The 12,684-nt window shown below is 41.9% G+C and overlaps 1 protein-coding gene across 27 annotated transcripts in view; it reads right to left on the bottom strand.

Annotated features, from left to right (window-relative positions):
• AAK1 (AP2 associated kinase 1) overlaps window positions 1-12,684 on the bottom strand; it is a 179,260-nt gene that overhangs the window by 42,382 nt on the left and 124,194 nt on the right. For 14 of the 27 annotated variants that reach the window (XM_045369157.3, XM_045369165.3, XM_045369162.3 and 11 more), the window contains exons 13-16: window positions 9,713-9,988; window positions 4,788-5,020; window positions 2,935-3,092; window positions 1,100-1,204 (exon numbers count right to left, since the gene is read on the bottom strand). In XM_045369157.3, coding sequence (XP_045225092.2) covers window positions 1,100-1,204; window positions 2,935-3,092; window positions 4,788-5,020; window positions 9,713-9,988 — 772 coding nt within the window. The remainder of the gene's footprint in view (window positions 1-1,099; window positions 1,205-2,934; window positions 3,093-4,787; window positions 5,021-9,712; window positions 9,989-12,684) is intronic. The other 13 variants (XM_045369160.3, XM_074011613.1, XM_074011611.1 and 10 more) reach the window with 1 other exon arrangement.

The following is a 12,684-nucleotide window of genomic DNA, read 5'->3' as shown; positions in this document are numbered from 1 at the left end:
TGCCACTAACAGACATCAAGATGGTATCCCTGGGCTATCTCTTGGTGGTGAGGTCATGGAGAATTTTAACTTTCTTCCCTATGAATTACTAACTTTTATACAATAAAAATGTATAATTTTTTATTAATAGAAGGGAAAAGTTTGTCTCTTATGATTGCTTCTATACTTTTAACAAAGTCTCATTAAAAGAATACCTCCCTCCTTTTTTAGAAGTCTCATTAAAAAAACACCTCTTGGCCGGGCGCGGTGGCTCAAGCCTGTAATCCCAGCACTTTGGGAGGCCGAGACGGGCGGATCACGAGGTCAGGAGATCGAGACCATCCTGGCTAACACGGTGAAACCCCGTCTCTACTAAAAAATACAAAAAACTAGCCGGGCGAGGTGGCGGGCGCCTGTAGTCCCAGCTACTCAGGAGGCTGAGGCAGGAGAATGGCCCGAACCCGGGAGGCGGAGCTTGCAGTGAGCTGAGATCCGGCCACTGCACTCCAGCCTGGGCGACAGAGTGAGACTCCGTCTCAAAAAAAAAAAAAAAAAAAAACACCTCTCTCCTTCTTCCCAACAGCACGTGCACGTGCCCACACACACACACACACACACACACACGCCCACACACACACACACACGCCCACACACACACACACACACGCACACACACACACGCACACACGCACACACACACACACACACAGTTTAGAGGAGTGTTAGATATAACAGAACATTTAATTTTTAAAATTCTTCAAGTCATCTCAGAAACCTAAGAAATGACAAGCAATGAACATTGGGTGTTTCTCAAATCTAGAAATACTTGTTTAAGACGTGCCTGTGGACTAGAGAGAACAAGTCCTGCATATTACTGCCAGACTGTCCTGCCACTTTAATTTAAAGTGGTCCTGGATCTTTATCTCTTTTTGATCAGAAACCTTTTCAATTAAAAAAAGTAAGTTTTAAATTAAATAGACCATGAAAAAAAATATATATATATATACACGTTACTGCCAGGATTTGGGTTTCACTAGCATGCTAGAGATATCTGTGGAGTGAAAAACAGTGTGAAGGTAACAACAGTGAACCTCATGTTTCAGCTATTTGCCATACTAACCAGTTCCAGCAGAAAATGAGGTCGTAGCAAAAGCATCACCTTGGGTTGATTGAAAGCCTGGGATCAAACTCTCAGCTGAGCCTCCAAGCTTCTCGGGATGTTTGCCTGGGGAGACAAAACACCACTCAGTTCATTCTAGCAGAATCTTGTGAGGCACACACACCGCAGAGGCGAGGGGCATTCTCTGAACTGACTTCTGGACTTGACTACTTTTACTGCATTATGGCGACACATTCAAAGGTCCTTGTCTAGTCAGTGCAATAACTGAGAGAACAGCTGAGAAAAAAAAAAGGAGATTGTTAAGAATCAAAAGAGAGCATATCATCAGTTTTGCAAGATGAAAAGGGTTCTGGAGATTGGTTGGTCGCACAACAGTGTGAATGTACTTAACACTACGGAACTGTACATTGAATGCCTCCCGCCCTCACTTGTAATCTATCCACTTTATATAGCTCTAATGAGTTTGATGATCTGCTTTCCACATTGGAAGCAGTTTAGGAGAGTAAATGAGAAGAGGGAGCAGTGGAGATGGCAATAATGAGATGTTATGAGGGACAAGCATAATGACAGTAGCTTAATGTGAAAGCTGACAGCTGAACAGTAAGAAAAGGGAGAGGAAATTAGTAAAACTCAGGGGCTAGTTATTTGGGTGCAAAAATACTACAGTTTTCAATAGTCTAGGGAGGTATTTCTATTTACAGTCCAGAATAACAACTGGTATACATAACAATGAAACAAAGTTGCCAAAGAAAGTTAAGTACTATGCCCTGTCTTCTGTTTAAAAAAGCAAGAAAGTAATAGGAATTTTTTTTAACAGACAGGGTCTCACTCTGTCACCCAGGCTAGAGTGCAGGGGTAAATTCATAGCCCACTGCAGCCTCGACCTCTTGGGCTCAAGTGATCCTTTCGCCTCAGCCTCCCAAGTAGCTGGGACTACAGATGTGTGCCAAGATGCCCAGCTAATTTTTTAAATTTTTTGTAGAGATGGGATCTTGGCATGTTTCCCAGGCTGATCTTGAATTCCTGGGCTCAAGTGATTCTCTTGCCTCAGCCTCCCAAAGCACTGGGTTACGGGCGCAAGCCACTACAACTGGCCTTGGAGTTTTAAAAGATTTCTATTAAATGACAGTTAAAGCCAAAATGTTTGGCCAATAGTTCATACCACTCAATTGGTTCTCATCACTCCTTTACCCTGTGCCCTTATCTACATTGAGAGTACTCTTTTTATTAGAGTACTCGCTAACATTATTAGAATTATTAGAATTATGCATGTTAGAATTTGTTCCAAAGTGTGTGCATGTGCCTGTGTGTGTGTGTGTGTGTGTGTCCTGCCTTCTAAAGTAGACTGTTCTTCAGGCAGAAGTATATCTTCTATTTATTTAATAATCTTTCTGTGTAATACAGTAATACAGAACTCTGACCATAGTGAAAGAAAGATTCAGTGTCCATGTGAAGGCACATTCATGGACAAGCGGTGCCAACTTTCTGGGACAATAAACCAACCTAGGATGAGGCAAGCATCACACTCCTCCAAGGAGGGACCATGCCTGATGCTGTTATCCTGGACTACGTCACAAACCTTTCCTACAAGTTTCTTCCCTAAGCATCACACTCTCCTTGCTGCCACCCACAATAGATCAGGATTTCCTGAAGATGAGGACTTCAGGGCCATGGTAAAAATAAAAACCAATTTGTATGCATACTTTGAAATCAAGCCTTATGGAAAGGCCCAAGCCTACGTTTTCACATGCATACCCTTCTAGAGTTACGATTCTTTCTCATTCCTGGTTATTTCTTACAATCAAGAAGCACAAAAAAAGACACAGCTTACTCACCTTCCCCCAGCTTGGCAAAGTCCTTGTTTAGCAGTTCTTCAGCTGTGAGTTTGGAGAAATTATCGTCATCGAAGGGATTCCACGTAGAACCTTCTGAAGGATTATAAACGTTTTGTTGAGAGGTCCGAGGAGAGCCTGATGGAGTGGTGGTTGCAGACCTAGGTAGGTTCCCACCCCCACGAAACAAAAAGATATAAAAGTTGAACAAAACAAAAAGGGTCAACTTATTTTCTCTTTGTTTCAGGATCAAATTCTTTTCCGGGTCAAACCTTCATTTTCCAGGTCAAACCTTCATTTTCCACCACAGTATTTTTTTTTTTTTTTTTTTTTAAGGCAGAGTTTTGCTCTTTCACCCAGGGTGGAATACAATGGTGTGATCTCGACTCACTGAAACCTCCGTCTCCCTGGTTCAAGCGATCCTCCTGCCTCAGCCTCCCGAGTAGCTGGGATTACAGGCGCATGCCACCACACCTGGCTAATTTTTGTATTTTTAGTAGGACAAGGTTTCACCATGTTGGCCAGGCTGGTCTTGAACTCCTGATCTCAGGTGATCCACCCGCCTTGGACTCCCAAAGTGCTAGGATTACAGGCGTGAGCCACTGTGCCCGGCCCACACTGTTTTCCTAAAAGGGCTTTCCACAGCACCTGAACAATTTCCACAGATACCCATTCCACTTTATGAAATGAATGTCTCCTCTCCTTCATGACTCACTACCTCCCACTACTTCCTTAATCTCTTGCTTAGCTTTTTAGTCTTATCTGCAAGTTGTTTCAGTTCAGGATCTAAAAGCAACCTGTTCTTAGACTTGTGTACCTTGTGGTGACCACTATAACATCTATAATAACTGATCCCTAGAGGGGCAGGAAAGAGGTCTAGTTAGGCTGCCTCTCATCTCTCAGGATCCACCATGCATAGAGTTAAGGGCCACCATCACAATTAAAAAGAAATAAAGACAGTTAACACTACTTTGTGCATCTAAGTATCATTATATTATTTTCTTATAAAGTCTCTCTTAACTTCATTGAAAGATGTTAACTTTAGAGCGCATGGTTCCAAGACAGTTAAGGGTCTGAAATTGCATTTACTCAACACTCATCAAAATCTACTCGTCAGGCACGGAACCAGTCACTGGGTTTCCAAAGGTTGACTAAGACATGGTTGTTGTCACAAACCAGTTCAATCAGACATACAAATAATGAATGACAATACAATGTCATACAAGCTCAAAAAAAGGTTCAGATAGCAATTATACATCATATCAGAGAAGGGTCAAGGAGAAGTCACCCTCTGACATGGATCTTGATGAATAAATGAACATTCCCTAGGTGGGCAAGGAGAAGCGTGGCAGTTCCAGGAGAGGGCATAGGAGGAACAAAGGGCTCAGGAAGGTGAAGAGTGGCAGGTCTGCCTGTGAAACACAACAGGCCCTCTGTGTTAAGCAGGGTGCTCAGCTATCATCTGACAGGTAATGAGGAGCCAATGAAAGATTTTCAGCATGGAGAGACTCGGTCAGATCGAGAGTTCAGAAAGCACACTGTAGAGCATGGAACAGGTGAGAGAATGAGAACAGTGGGCCAAGTAGGAAAAGACTTCTTAAGATTAGTATGGCCCATGCACTAAAGACAAATTCACAGTTGCTCATTAAACACAAGTACGTGCAAGATGTATGTATGTACATGCAAGAAGCCAGAAAAATAAACAAACCAGAAATAATTAAACAAACACACACAAATACACACCACTGTATTTGCATTACACACATCTACACACTTACGCAAAGAATCACACACTAGAAGCCGCAGGCAGACCTCGCTCACAGAGGTAAGAACGACAAAGAGGAAGCACCACATACTTGGACTTATTGAGACTGGCCTCAGCTGCAGCTGCCTGGAGCAGCTGGGTTGATTTGCTGGCAGGGACCCCAAAGACGGCACTGTGGGTTACGTCACTGAGAATACGCCTGTGCCCAGCACGCTGGGTTTTGGGGGATGAGGGTGGAGTGAGAGATCCAACTTTCTGTCCCTGGACGGCAGGAGGTGGGGTTGTCTGAACCTTTGGCTGTTGTCTTACTGGGGCTTGAATCTGCTAGGAAGAGAGATGGAAAATGTTTCATTAAATTAAAAAAAAAAAAAATTAAAGGAAAAACAAACAGAAAAGCGTAACAACAAAAAATGCCACATAAGCGCTAACATGAGACTCAAATGGCTAATTTTATCAATAACGCCCAGAAAGAAAAACCCAGGCTTTGACAAACTGTGCTGCAACTTTGAGACTGATAATAACATGGTATTTGCCTGATACACATACATTTCAATCTTCATCAGCAATAATATGCAGGGTAACCATATGTTAACCATATTCAGCCCAAAGTATAAGAATGCAAAAGCTATTTCAGGTGTAAACATCTAGAATTTACCATAAAGGACCACGTTCTATTTCTGGAGTCACACACAAACTCATTCAGAATGCTTCCAAAGGGCAGGCAATAGATCCTATCACTACAGGTAGAGGCCAATGAAGACATATCTCCAGCGAAACACATTTAAGCTGAATGATTTCTGCTGAGATCCCTCGCTCTCTGCCATAGCGAGACCACAGGTTGGGAGTGAGTCAGAGAGAATTCTACCGTGATTAATAAATGTTACTGCTTGTTTGTTTTAAACTTTTATTTTAGGTTCGGGGTACACACGCAGGTTTGTTATACAGGTAAACAGGTAAACTCGTGTCACGGAGGTTTGTTGTACAGATTATTTTGTCACCAAGGTACTAAGCCCTAGTACACAACAGTTATTTTTTTGGATCCTCTCCCTCCTCCCACCTTTCACCTTCAAGGAGGCCCCAGCGTCTGTTGTTTCCCGCTTTGCATCCATGAGTTCTCATCATATAGCTCCCATTTGTAAGTGAGAACATGTGCTATTTGGTTTTCTATTCCTCCAATAGTTTGCTAAGGATAATGGCCTCCAGCTCCAACCACGTTCTTGCAAAGCCTCCATCCTCCTTCTCTTCTTTTTACGGCTGCATAGTATTCCATGGTGTATATGTACCACATTTTCTTTATCCAATCTCCCATTGATGGGCATTTAGGTTGATCCCATGTCTTTGCTATCATGAATAGGGCTGCAATGAACATACACATGCATGTATCTTTATGGCAGAACAATTTATATTCCTTTGAGTATACACCCAGTAATGGGATTGCTGGGTTGAATAGTAGTTCTGTTTTTAGCTCTGTGAAGAATCGCCACACTGCTTTCCACAATGGGTGAACTAACTTATACTCCCATCAAGAATAGATAAGCATTCCCCTTTTTGTTTTGTTGTTAAGGCTCTTTATTTCATTGATGGGATGGGTATACAAGATCCTATTTCTGTGACAACTCCTAAGAAAATATATAGCATTAGTTTAGTGGGATTAACTTGTTTCAATCTTCAGTGTGGACATAATATTGAAGAACTGGCAGAGAATATACTAAGAAGAAAGAAAAAAAAAAAAAAAAAAAGGTGCTGATGATGACTGAGCTAATAATACAAGGACTCTTGTGATATGGGCCATTTTCAAAACAGGCCAAACTGCCACCACAGAACAACATACAGATGAGACATCCTTGTGACCACATGAGTGGTCCTTAAGCATAAGTCACCTATATTAAGGAAAATGAACAAAAAATGTTAAGAAAGCCACCCAACCCCTTTCCTTTACTCTAACAACCTAGAGATAAAATAACTTCAGATATAAAATGCCCCAGGGATTTCACCATCCCTTCCCTCCAGTCCCTCCTCTCAGATTAGAGTTGCTGCTCCAAGTGGCAACTCAGTTCACCTGCAGTATCAGTGTCTATAAAGGCAGGCCCTGAGAGAGTTTAAGGAAACTAGACTATCTAGATACCCGGGTCAGGATGCTTCTAGCTTGGGATATTGACTGCCCTCATCTTGTACTCAGGACTTGGAAAATTTATTTAAGGCAGACTATGTACACGTGTCAGCATTCCATCCACTTTACCAACAGGCTGAATGTTACAATATAAGGTTCTAATATCAATCAGAGGTTAGAAGGGTAACAAAGCTGCCCTGCTGCAGGAGAGGCCAAGTGCTCTGTGAAGACGACCACAGCTCCAGCTCCACAACTTCCTCTGGGGGTCCAGAGTGAGCTGTGCCTGTAACAGCTGGCTGAATACTACCACACATAGGGGTCAGAGGGCTTTGAGGACACACTGAATTGGCTTATTTCATGAGACATTCATTAATCTGAAAAGAATACTAAACTGTTGGGTCCTTTTATTTTGAAGAGTCCAGTGACAACTCTATTCCGAGATGAAGGACTGGAGGGAAGGGATGGTGAAATCCCCAGGGCATTTTACATCCGGAGTTGTTTTGTCTCTAGGTTGATGGCATAAAGGAAAGGGGTTGGGTAGTTTTCTCACCACTCGGACAACATTTTTCTCTTCTGTTCTCCAAATGCAGCACACTGAAGATCAGATGCCTCCTTCAGGACATCTTGCCCTATAACAGCAATCTACAGACACTAAGTGGTTTGTATCTGTTCAGCTACACCTCCCAGCAACCCTGGCAGACAGTTGTACTTCCACTTAGAATCAAAGAATGTGAGAGTTTAAAGGGACCTTAGAAAACGTTGATTTCAACTTCTGTACTGAGGACAAGAGCTCATTCAAGGTCACAGTGTTAACTGGAACCCATGTCTCCTGACTGTGGCTCAGGACTCTTTTCTGCACCATGATGCCATCCCAGGATTGGAAAGTGGGAGGAGGGAGAGAGAGACCATAGGAGACGGAATACAAAGACTCAGATGTTTATCTTGCTGAAGATTTTAAAAAAATAAAATATGTAATTATAAAAGGAGTATAATCACATCAAGAAATGTAAGAATACAGAAAAGAGACTTCTATTCCATCACTCTAATACAACTAGATACAATTCTTATCTTTTTGGTACCTTATACTTTAAGTCTCTTTTCAAGTATATGGTTTTTCCATAATTTCACAATTCCTTTAACATTACCTCATGAGCATTTCTTTTCATACTCTTGTACAGACTTTATAACCATGCTTTTTAATGGCTGCACAGTTGGGTTCCTCAGCAATTTAGGCTGCTTCCATTCTTTGGGCTATTATTAAGAAGACTGCAGTAAACATCTGGGGCACATGGCCATTTTCCCTTTGCTACTTATTGCTTTAAAATGGCTACAGGGTACGCTTTACCTTCACTCACTTGCTTCTCTAGATTAGCCCTGCCAAGAGTCAGCGGAGACAGGGGTGGGTCAAAGCTGAGAAGCTCTACGGCTCCTGGCCAAAGCATGTTTCCTCTCTGTCCCTAAAACCAACTATCCCAGAGCAAAGTGTTCAAAGTATTTGTTCATCCAGAGAACATGGAGAAGGTTCATAATTCGTTCCCAAGAAAGTGGACACTTTTGTCTAGGAAAAGCACAGGGGAACCTTGTAAGAAGTGTAGTCTGTAGTAGTTGATCATTTTATCACCCTGGATGAGCATCTGTTATCATTAAACTTAAACACAGATCAGGATTCTTTGATTATTGCCCCAGCTCCACAACCATCAGTCTGTATGTCTTGGGCAATCACTTTCTAGTCTATGCCTCAGTTTCCAATTCCATAAAATGAGGAGACTGAACTGGATAATTAAGGTCCCTTCTAGCTACATCATGCACTAATTTTTTTAAAAACTCTGTTTCCATGAACAAGAGGAACTTTATCTCTTGTTAAAAATACAGAGACTCACTGTCTACTCCACGCCTGCAGGAAGTCTGAGTTGTTTTAGAAACGAAGGTGTAAAGACACTAAACACACACTTAGCTGAGACTTAAAGAAGACAATCTACGGGCACTGCTTCCTTTTGAAGGGATGTAGGTTTTCTGTTTAAGATGGGAGACAAAACTCTATTACAAATCCATCCTCAGAAAGACGGTTTCTTACTTTTCCTTTGTTTGTCTAGTGGTTGGACTTCCCTGGGAGTAACAGGGTAGCTGTGACACTCTATCAGCTGGGTATGCAAAATGTCTTTTTCTAACACCATAAATTTTTCTATCACTATCACTCAGAAAAATATGACTACGGAAAAAAAAATCCACTTATTAAAGGCTAAAACATGATGTGCCTGTGTGTGTTGAAACTGTAGAGGACAATTAGACGAGGGGTTCTGATGCCATACTCAGCCAATATCTAAAAGTGGACATGCCCAATTTCTAAATTGACAGGACGGCTCAAATGACTGGATACTCAGATGCTCTGGTACCCAGGGTGATTACACCAGGGTGAACGGTCCCAGGTAAGCAGGCCCTTGACGGGAGCTGCAAGGTAAACTTAAATAATGTGATTAATAATGTCATCCAAGACAAAGAATAAACACAACATGGAGGACTCAGGGCCTGGAAAGGGCACAATGGATCAAACTGCCCCTTGAAGAAGAGAAAGTGATTAACTTTAATCCTGCCTAGGTCCTTGACTGTTCAAAGTGACAGTGAGAGAGATGACGAACAGATCTTCCTGCTAGCCTAGTTTCAGAGAGATAAAAATTATGAAGGTTCTTCATCAGCAGCCTAGAATGATTTTTTTAAAAACCTCTATCTTCTACAGAACATCTCATACTATTCTTGGATATATCAAGGACAGATCAAATATTTGAACCACCCAGGTGGGAAAGCATCCTGACCCAACATCCGCTGCTGCCATCTTTCCCACCCTTTCCCTAACTCTCACTGCACACTCCTCCGCTGCTTTTGTGCTCTGAGCTCTGGTTGATTCTTACCGCTGGCTCCTGGGCAGGGGCTGGCTGTGGGGCTGCAGCTGGCGGTGGCTGGGGCTGCTGTCCTGCTGCCGCAGTGGGCTTTTGCTGCAAGGCAGCCTGCTGAGTCATCAGCTGTTGTTGATGCAGGGCTGTGGCCAGCTGTTGCTGTTGCTGTTGTTGTTGTTGCTGCTGCTGCTGGTAGAAATTCTGCATTAGCTGCTGTTGAGAGCCTCCCTGGGACACCACAGGGAACTGAGCAATTGCTGGTTGCTGGGTTGCTGGATGTACTGCCTGAAACTGAGCAAGAAATGAGAAGATGAATAAGGGCTTGTCCCAGAATAATAGTCACAAAAGACAAATGTCTCAGTAACAATGAAGACCAGTGCTAAAGCCAAAGGCAAGGGCAAGTAGAAAAGTCTTGAGGCTAGGCCTAAAATCTCATGATGGAGACCTCAGGGCATTAAATACAACACAGCAGCAGTCCCTTACACTGCTAGGCTCCATCCATTGCACCAGGCTGCCTCCTGCACTACAGACTGGCCTTCCAAGTGGGTTTCTGGGCCTTGCCTAAGGGAAGCTATCTGACTAAACATCATGTGACTCCATAAGCTAGAGTATAGCAGGAGCTAATAAACGATCTCCTAATCATAGAGGTAATCCTTCTTATACAGGGATTTAAAGCAGCCAAGATTAAAATGCTTCCCTACCTGAATAGGTTGAAGCAAATGATGACACAGAAAAGAATAACCTAAATGTTAACTCAACTATTCAGACTCATCTCAAGTCTTACTAAAAATTATTTCCCAAGAGCTCTATTTTTATTAAACTTCCTTAGTACAGTCAAAATAGCCAGTATACTCTATGAAGCTTCTTTTTTTGTTGTTTGTTTGAGATCATGTCTCGCTCTGTTGCCCAGGCTGAAATGTAGTGGTGCAAGCAATCTCGGCTCACTGCACCCTTGACCTCCTGGGCTCAAGTGATCATCCCACCTCAGCCTCCTAAGTAGCTGATATCGCAGGTGCACACTACCATGCCTGGTTAATTTTTTTTCTTATTTTTCGTAGAGACACAGTCTCACGATGTTGCCCAGGCTGTCTTGACCTCCTGCGCTCAAGCAGTCCTCCTGCTTCGGCCTCCCAAAGTGCTGAGATTACAAGCATGAGCCGCTGTGCCTGGCCCACACTTCTTATATGTCTCTCTAATCCCCACTGTTAGGGGCTATGTGCTACATACACAAACAGAGATCAAAATAAGGGCCTGCCAATGAACTAAGGTCAAGACTGTATCTGTGAACATCCTGTATACTTTATGTAGTTACTAGAGTCGATTGGGAGGATACTGTTTGTCTACTGGGGCAAGGTTAAAGGGTTAACAAATTAGAAGACGTCAAAAAAAAGTAGCTGCCTACTTATAACAGCAAAATACTGGAAACAACCCAAATGTCTATCAACAGGAGACTGGCTGATTAAATAAACTATGATAGATATATCCTGAAGGAAATATCTAATAGAATACTCTCAAGTTGTAAATAATAATGAGCAATACCACTATACATGAGTTGGCGGGGATGAACTTTTGCAGATTTAACTTTGAAACTATGTAAATGCTTTACACATCCACAAAACAGAATTAAACTAAAATTTAAAAAGTAATAACTAAAAATCAAAAGCAAAACAATGCAAATAAGCCGGTGTATCAAATTGGTAGCTGAACGCTCCAGAAAATAATGTGCTAATCATTCTAAGGGTAAAATGGGCAAGGAAATCTTAAACTGTTTTCAGTAATCATATGGTTATTGCTATCTTAAAACGATAGAACAATTAATTATGTTAATGCTGTTAAGAATCAAGATTTCCAGATGAAAACACAACAAAATCCAAGAAGTTAAACAGAAATCCAGTAATTCAATATCCAAATTAGGAATATAAATCTCAATTCATAATGCCTATTCTCTAACAAAACAAAACAAAACATATTTTCTAGTTGTCCACTGAGAAGGCCTAGAAACAACAACCAATCCATTAGGCAAATGGTATCTCTAGCATCAAAACTGTGGTTTCTAAACATTATTTCCACTAAAAAGAAACAGAGCTCCTAAAAAAAAATGGATGATTTCAAGTCGAGGGCAGCATGATCCTAGATAGCAAGGAAATCATTTAAGACCACTGGAGTTACCAGACTTCCACTGGCCAACGTTGGGGCAATCTGAGCTTTAAAATAAATAAATTTTTAAAACCTTAATATGCCAGGCACGGTGGTATGCACCTGTAGTCCCAGCTACTCAGAAGGCTGAGGTGGGAGGATCGCTTGAGCCCAGGAGTTCTGGGTTGTAGTGTGCTATGCTAGTTGGGTGTCTGCACTAAGGTCAGAATCAGTATGGGGACCTCCTGGGAGTAGGGGACCACCGAGCTGTCTAAGGAGGATTGAACCAGCCCAGATTGGAAACGGAGCAGGTCAAAACTCCAGGGCTGATTAGTAGTGGGATCCTGCCCGTGAATAGTCACTGCACTCCAGCCTGGGCAACACAGCAAGGCCCTATCTCTAGTAAACACAACAAAAAAACAATGTATTCAAAGATATCAAATAAGTTAAAATCTAAGAATTCCTAATGATACTAAACTAAACAAAACAAAAACCTCACTGTTCACCTTTGGACGGTAAGAGAGAACAAATTTATTACTCTGAAAACTAGTAAACAAAGGGAAGAATCAAGTGTTTTTCCTGCCCTTTCTGTACAAACAGTACCTCAGGGTAACTAAAGAGTTGATGAAAAAATTTCTTCATGGAAAACGTCCAGCCCTCAAATGAAGAGGGAATGTTAGACTATCATTGTGCCATCCCTGATGAATTAAGGAACTTGGCAAATGATCAGTGATGGCTGCTAAGCTAATGGGGAGCATTAAACAAATGGATCAGACAGACAACACCTCAATACACTGATTGATCTTTTTTTTTTTTTTCTTTTTTTTTTGGGAAACACAGTCTTCAGGGAA

This window comes from Macaca fascicularis, chromosome 13 (genome assembly GCF_037993035.2).
Source record: "Macaca fascicularis isolate 582-1 chromosome 13, T2T-MFA8v1.1".
NCBI classification, from domain to species: domain Eukaryota; kingdom Metazoa; phylum Chordata; class Mammalia; order Primates; family Cercopithecidae; genus Macaca; species Macaca fascicularis.
This window is presented reverse-complemented; position numbering and strand designations above follow the sequence as displayed.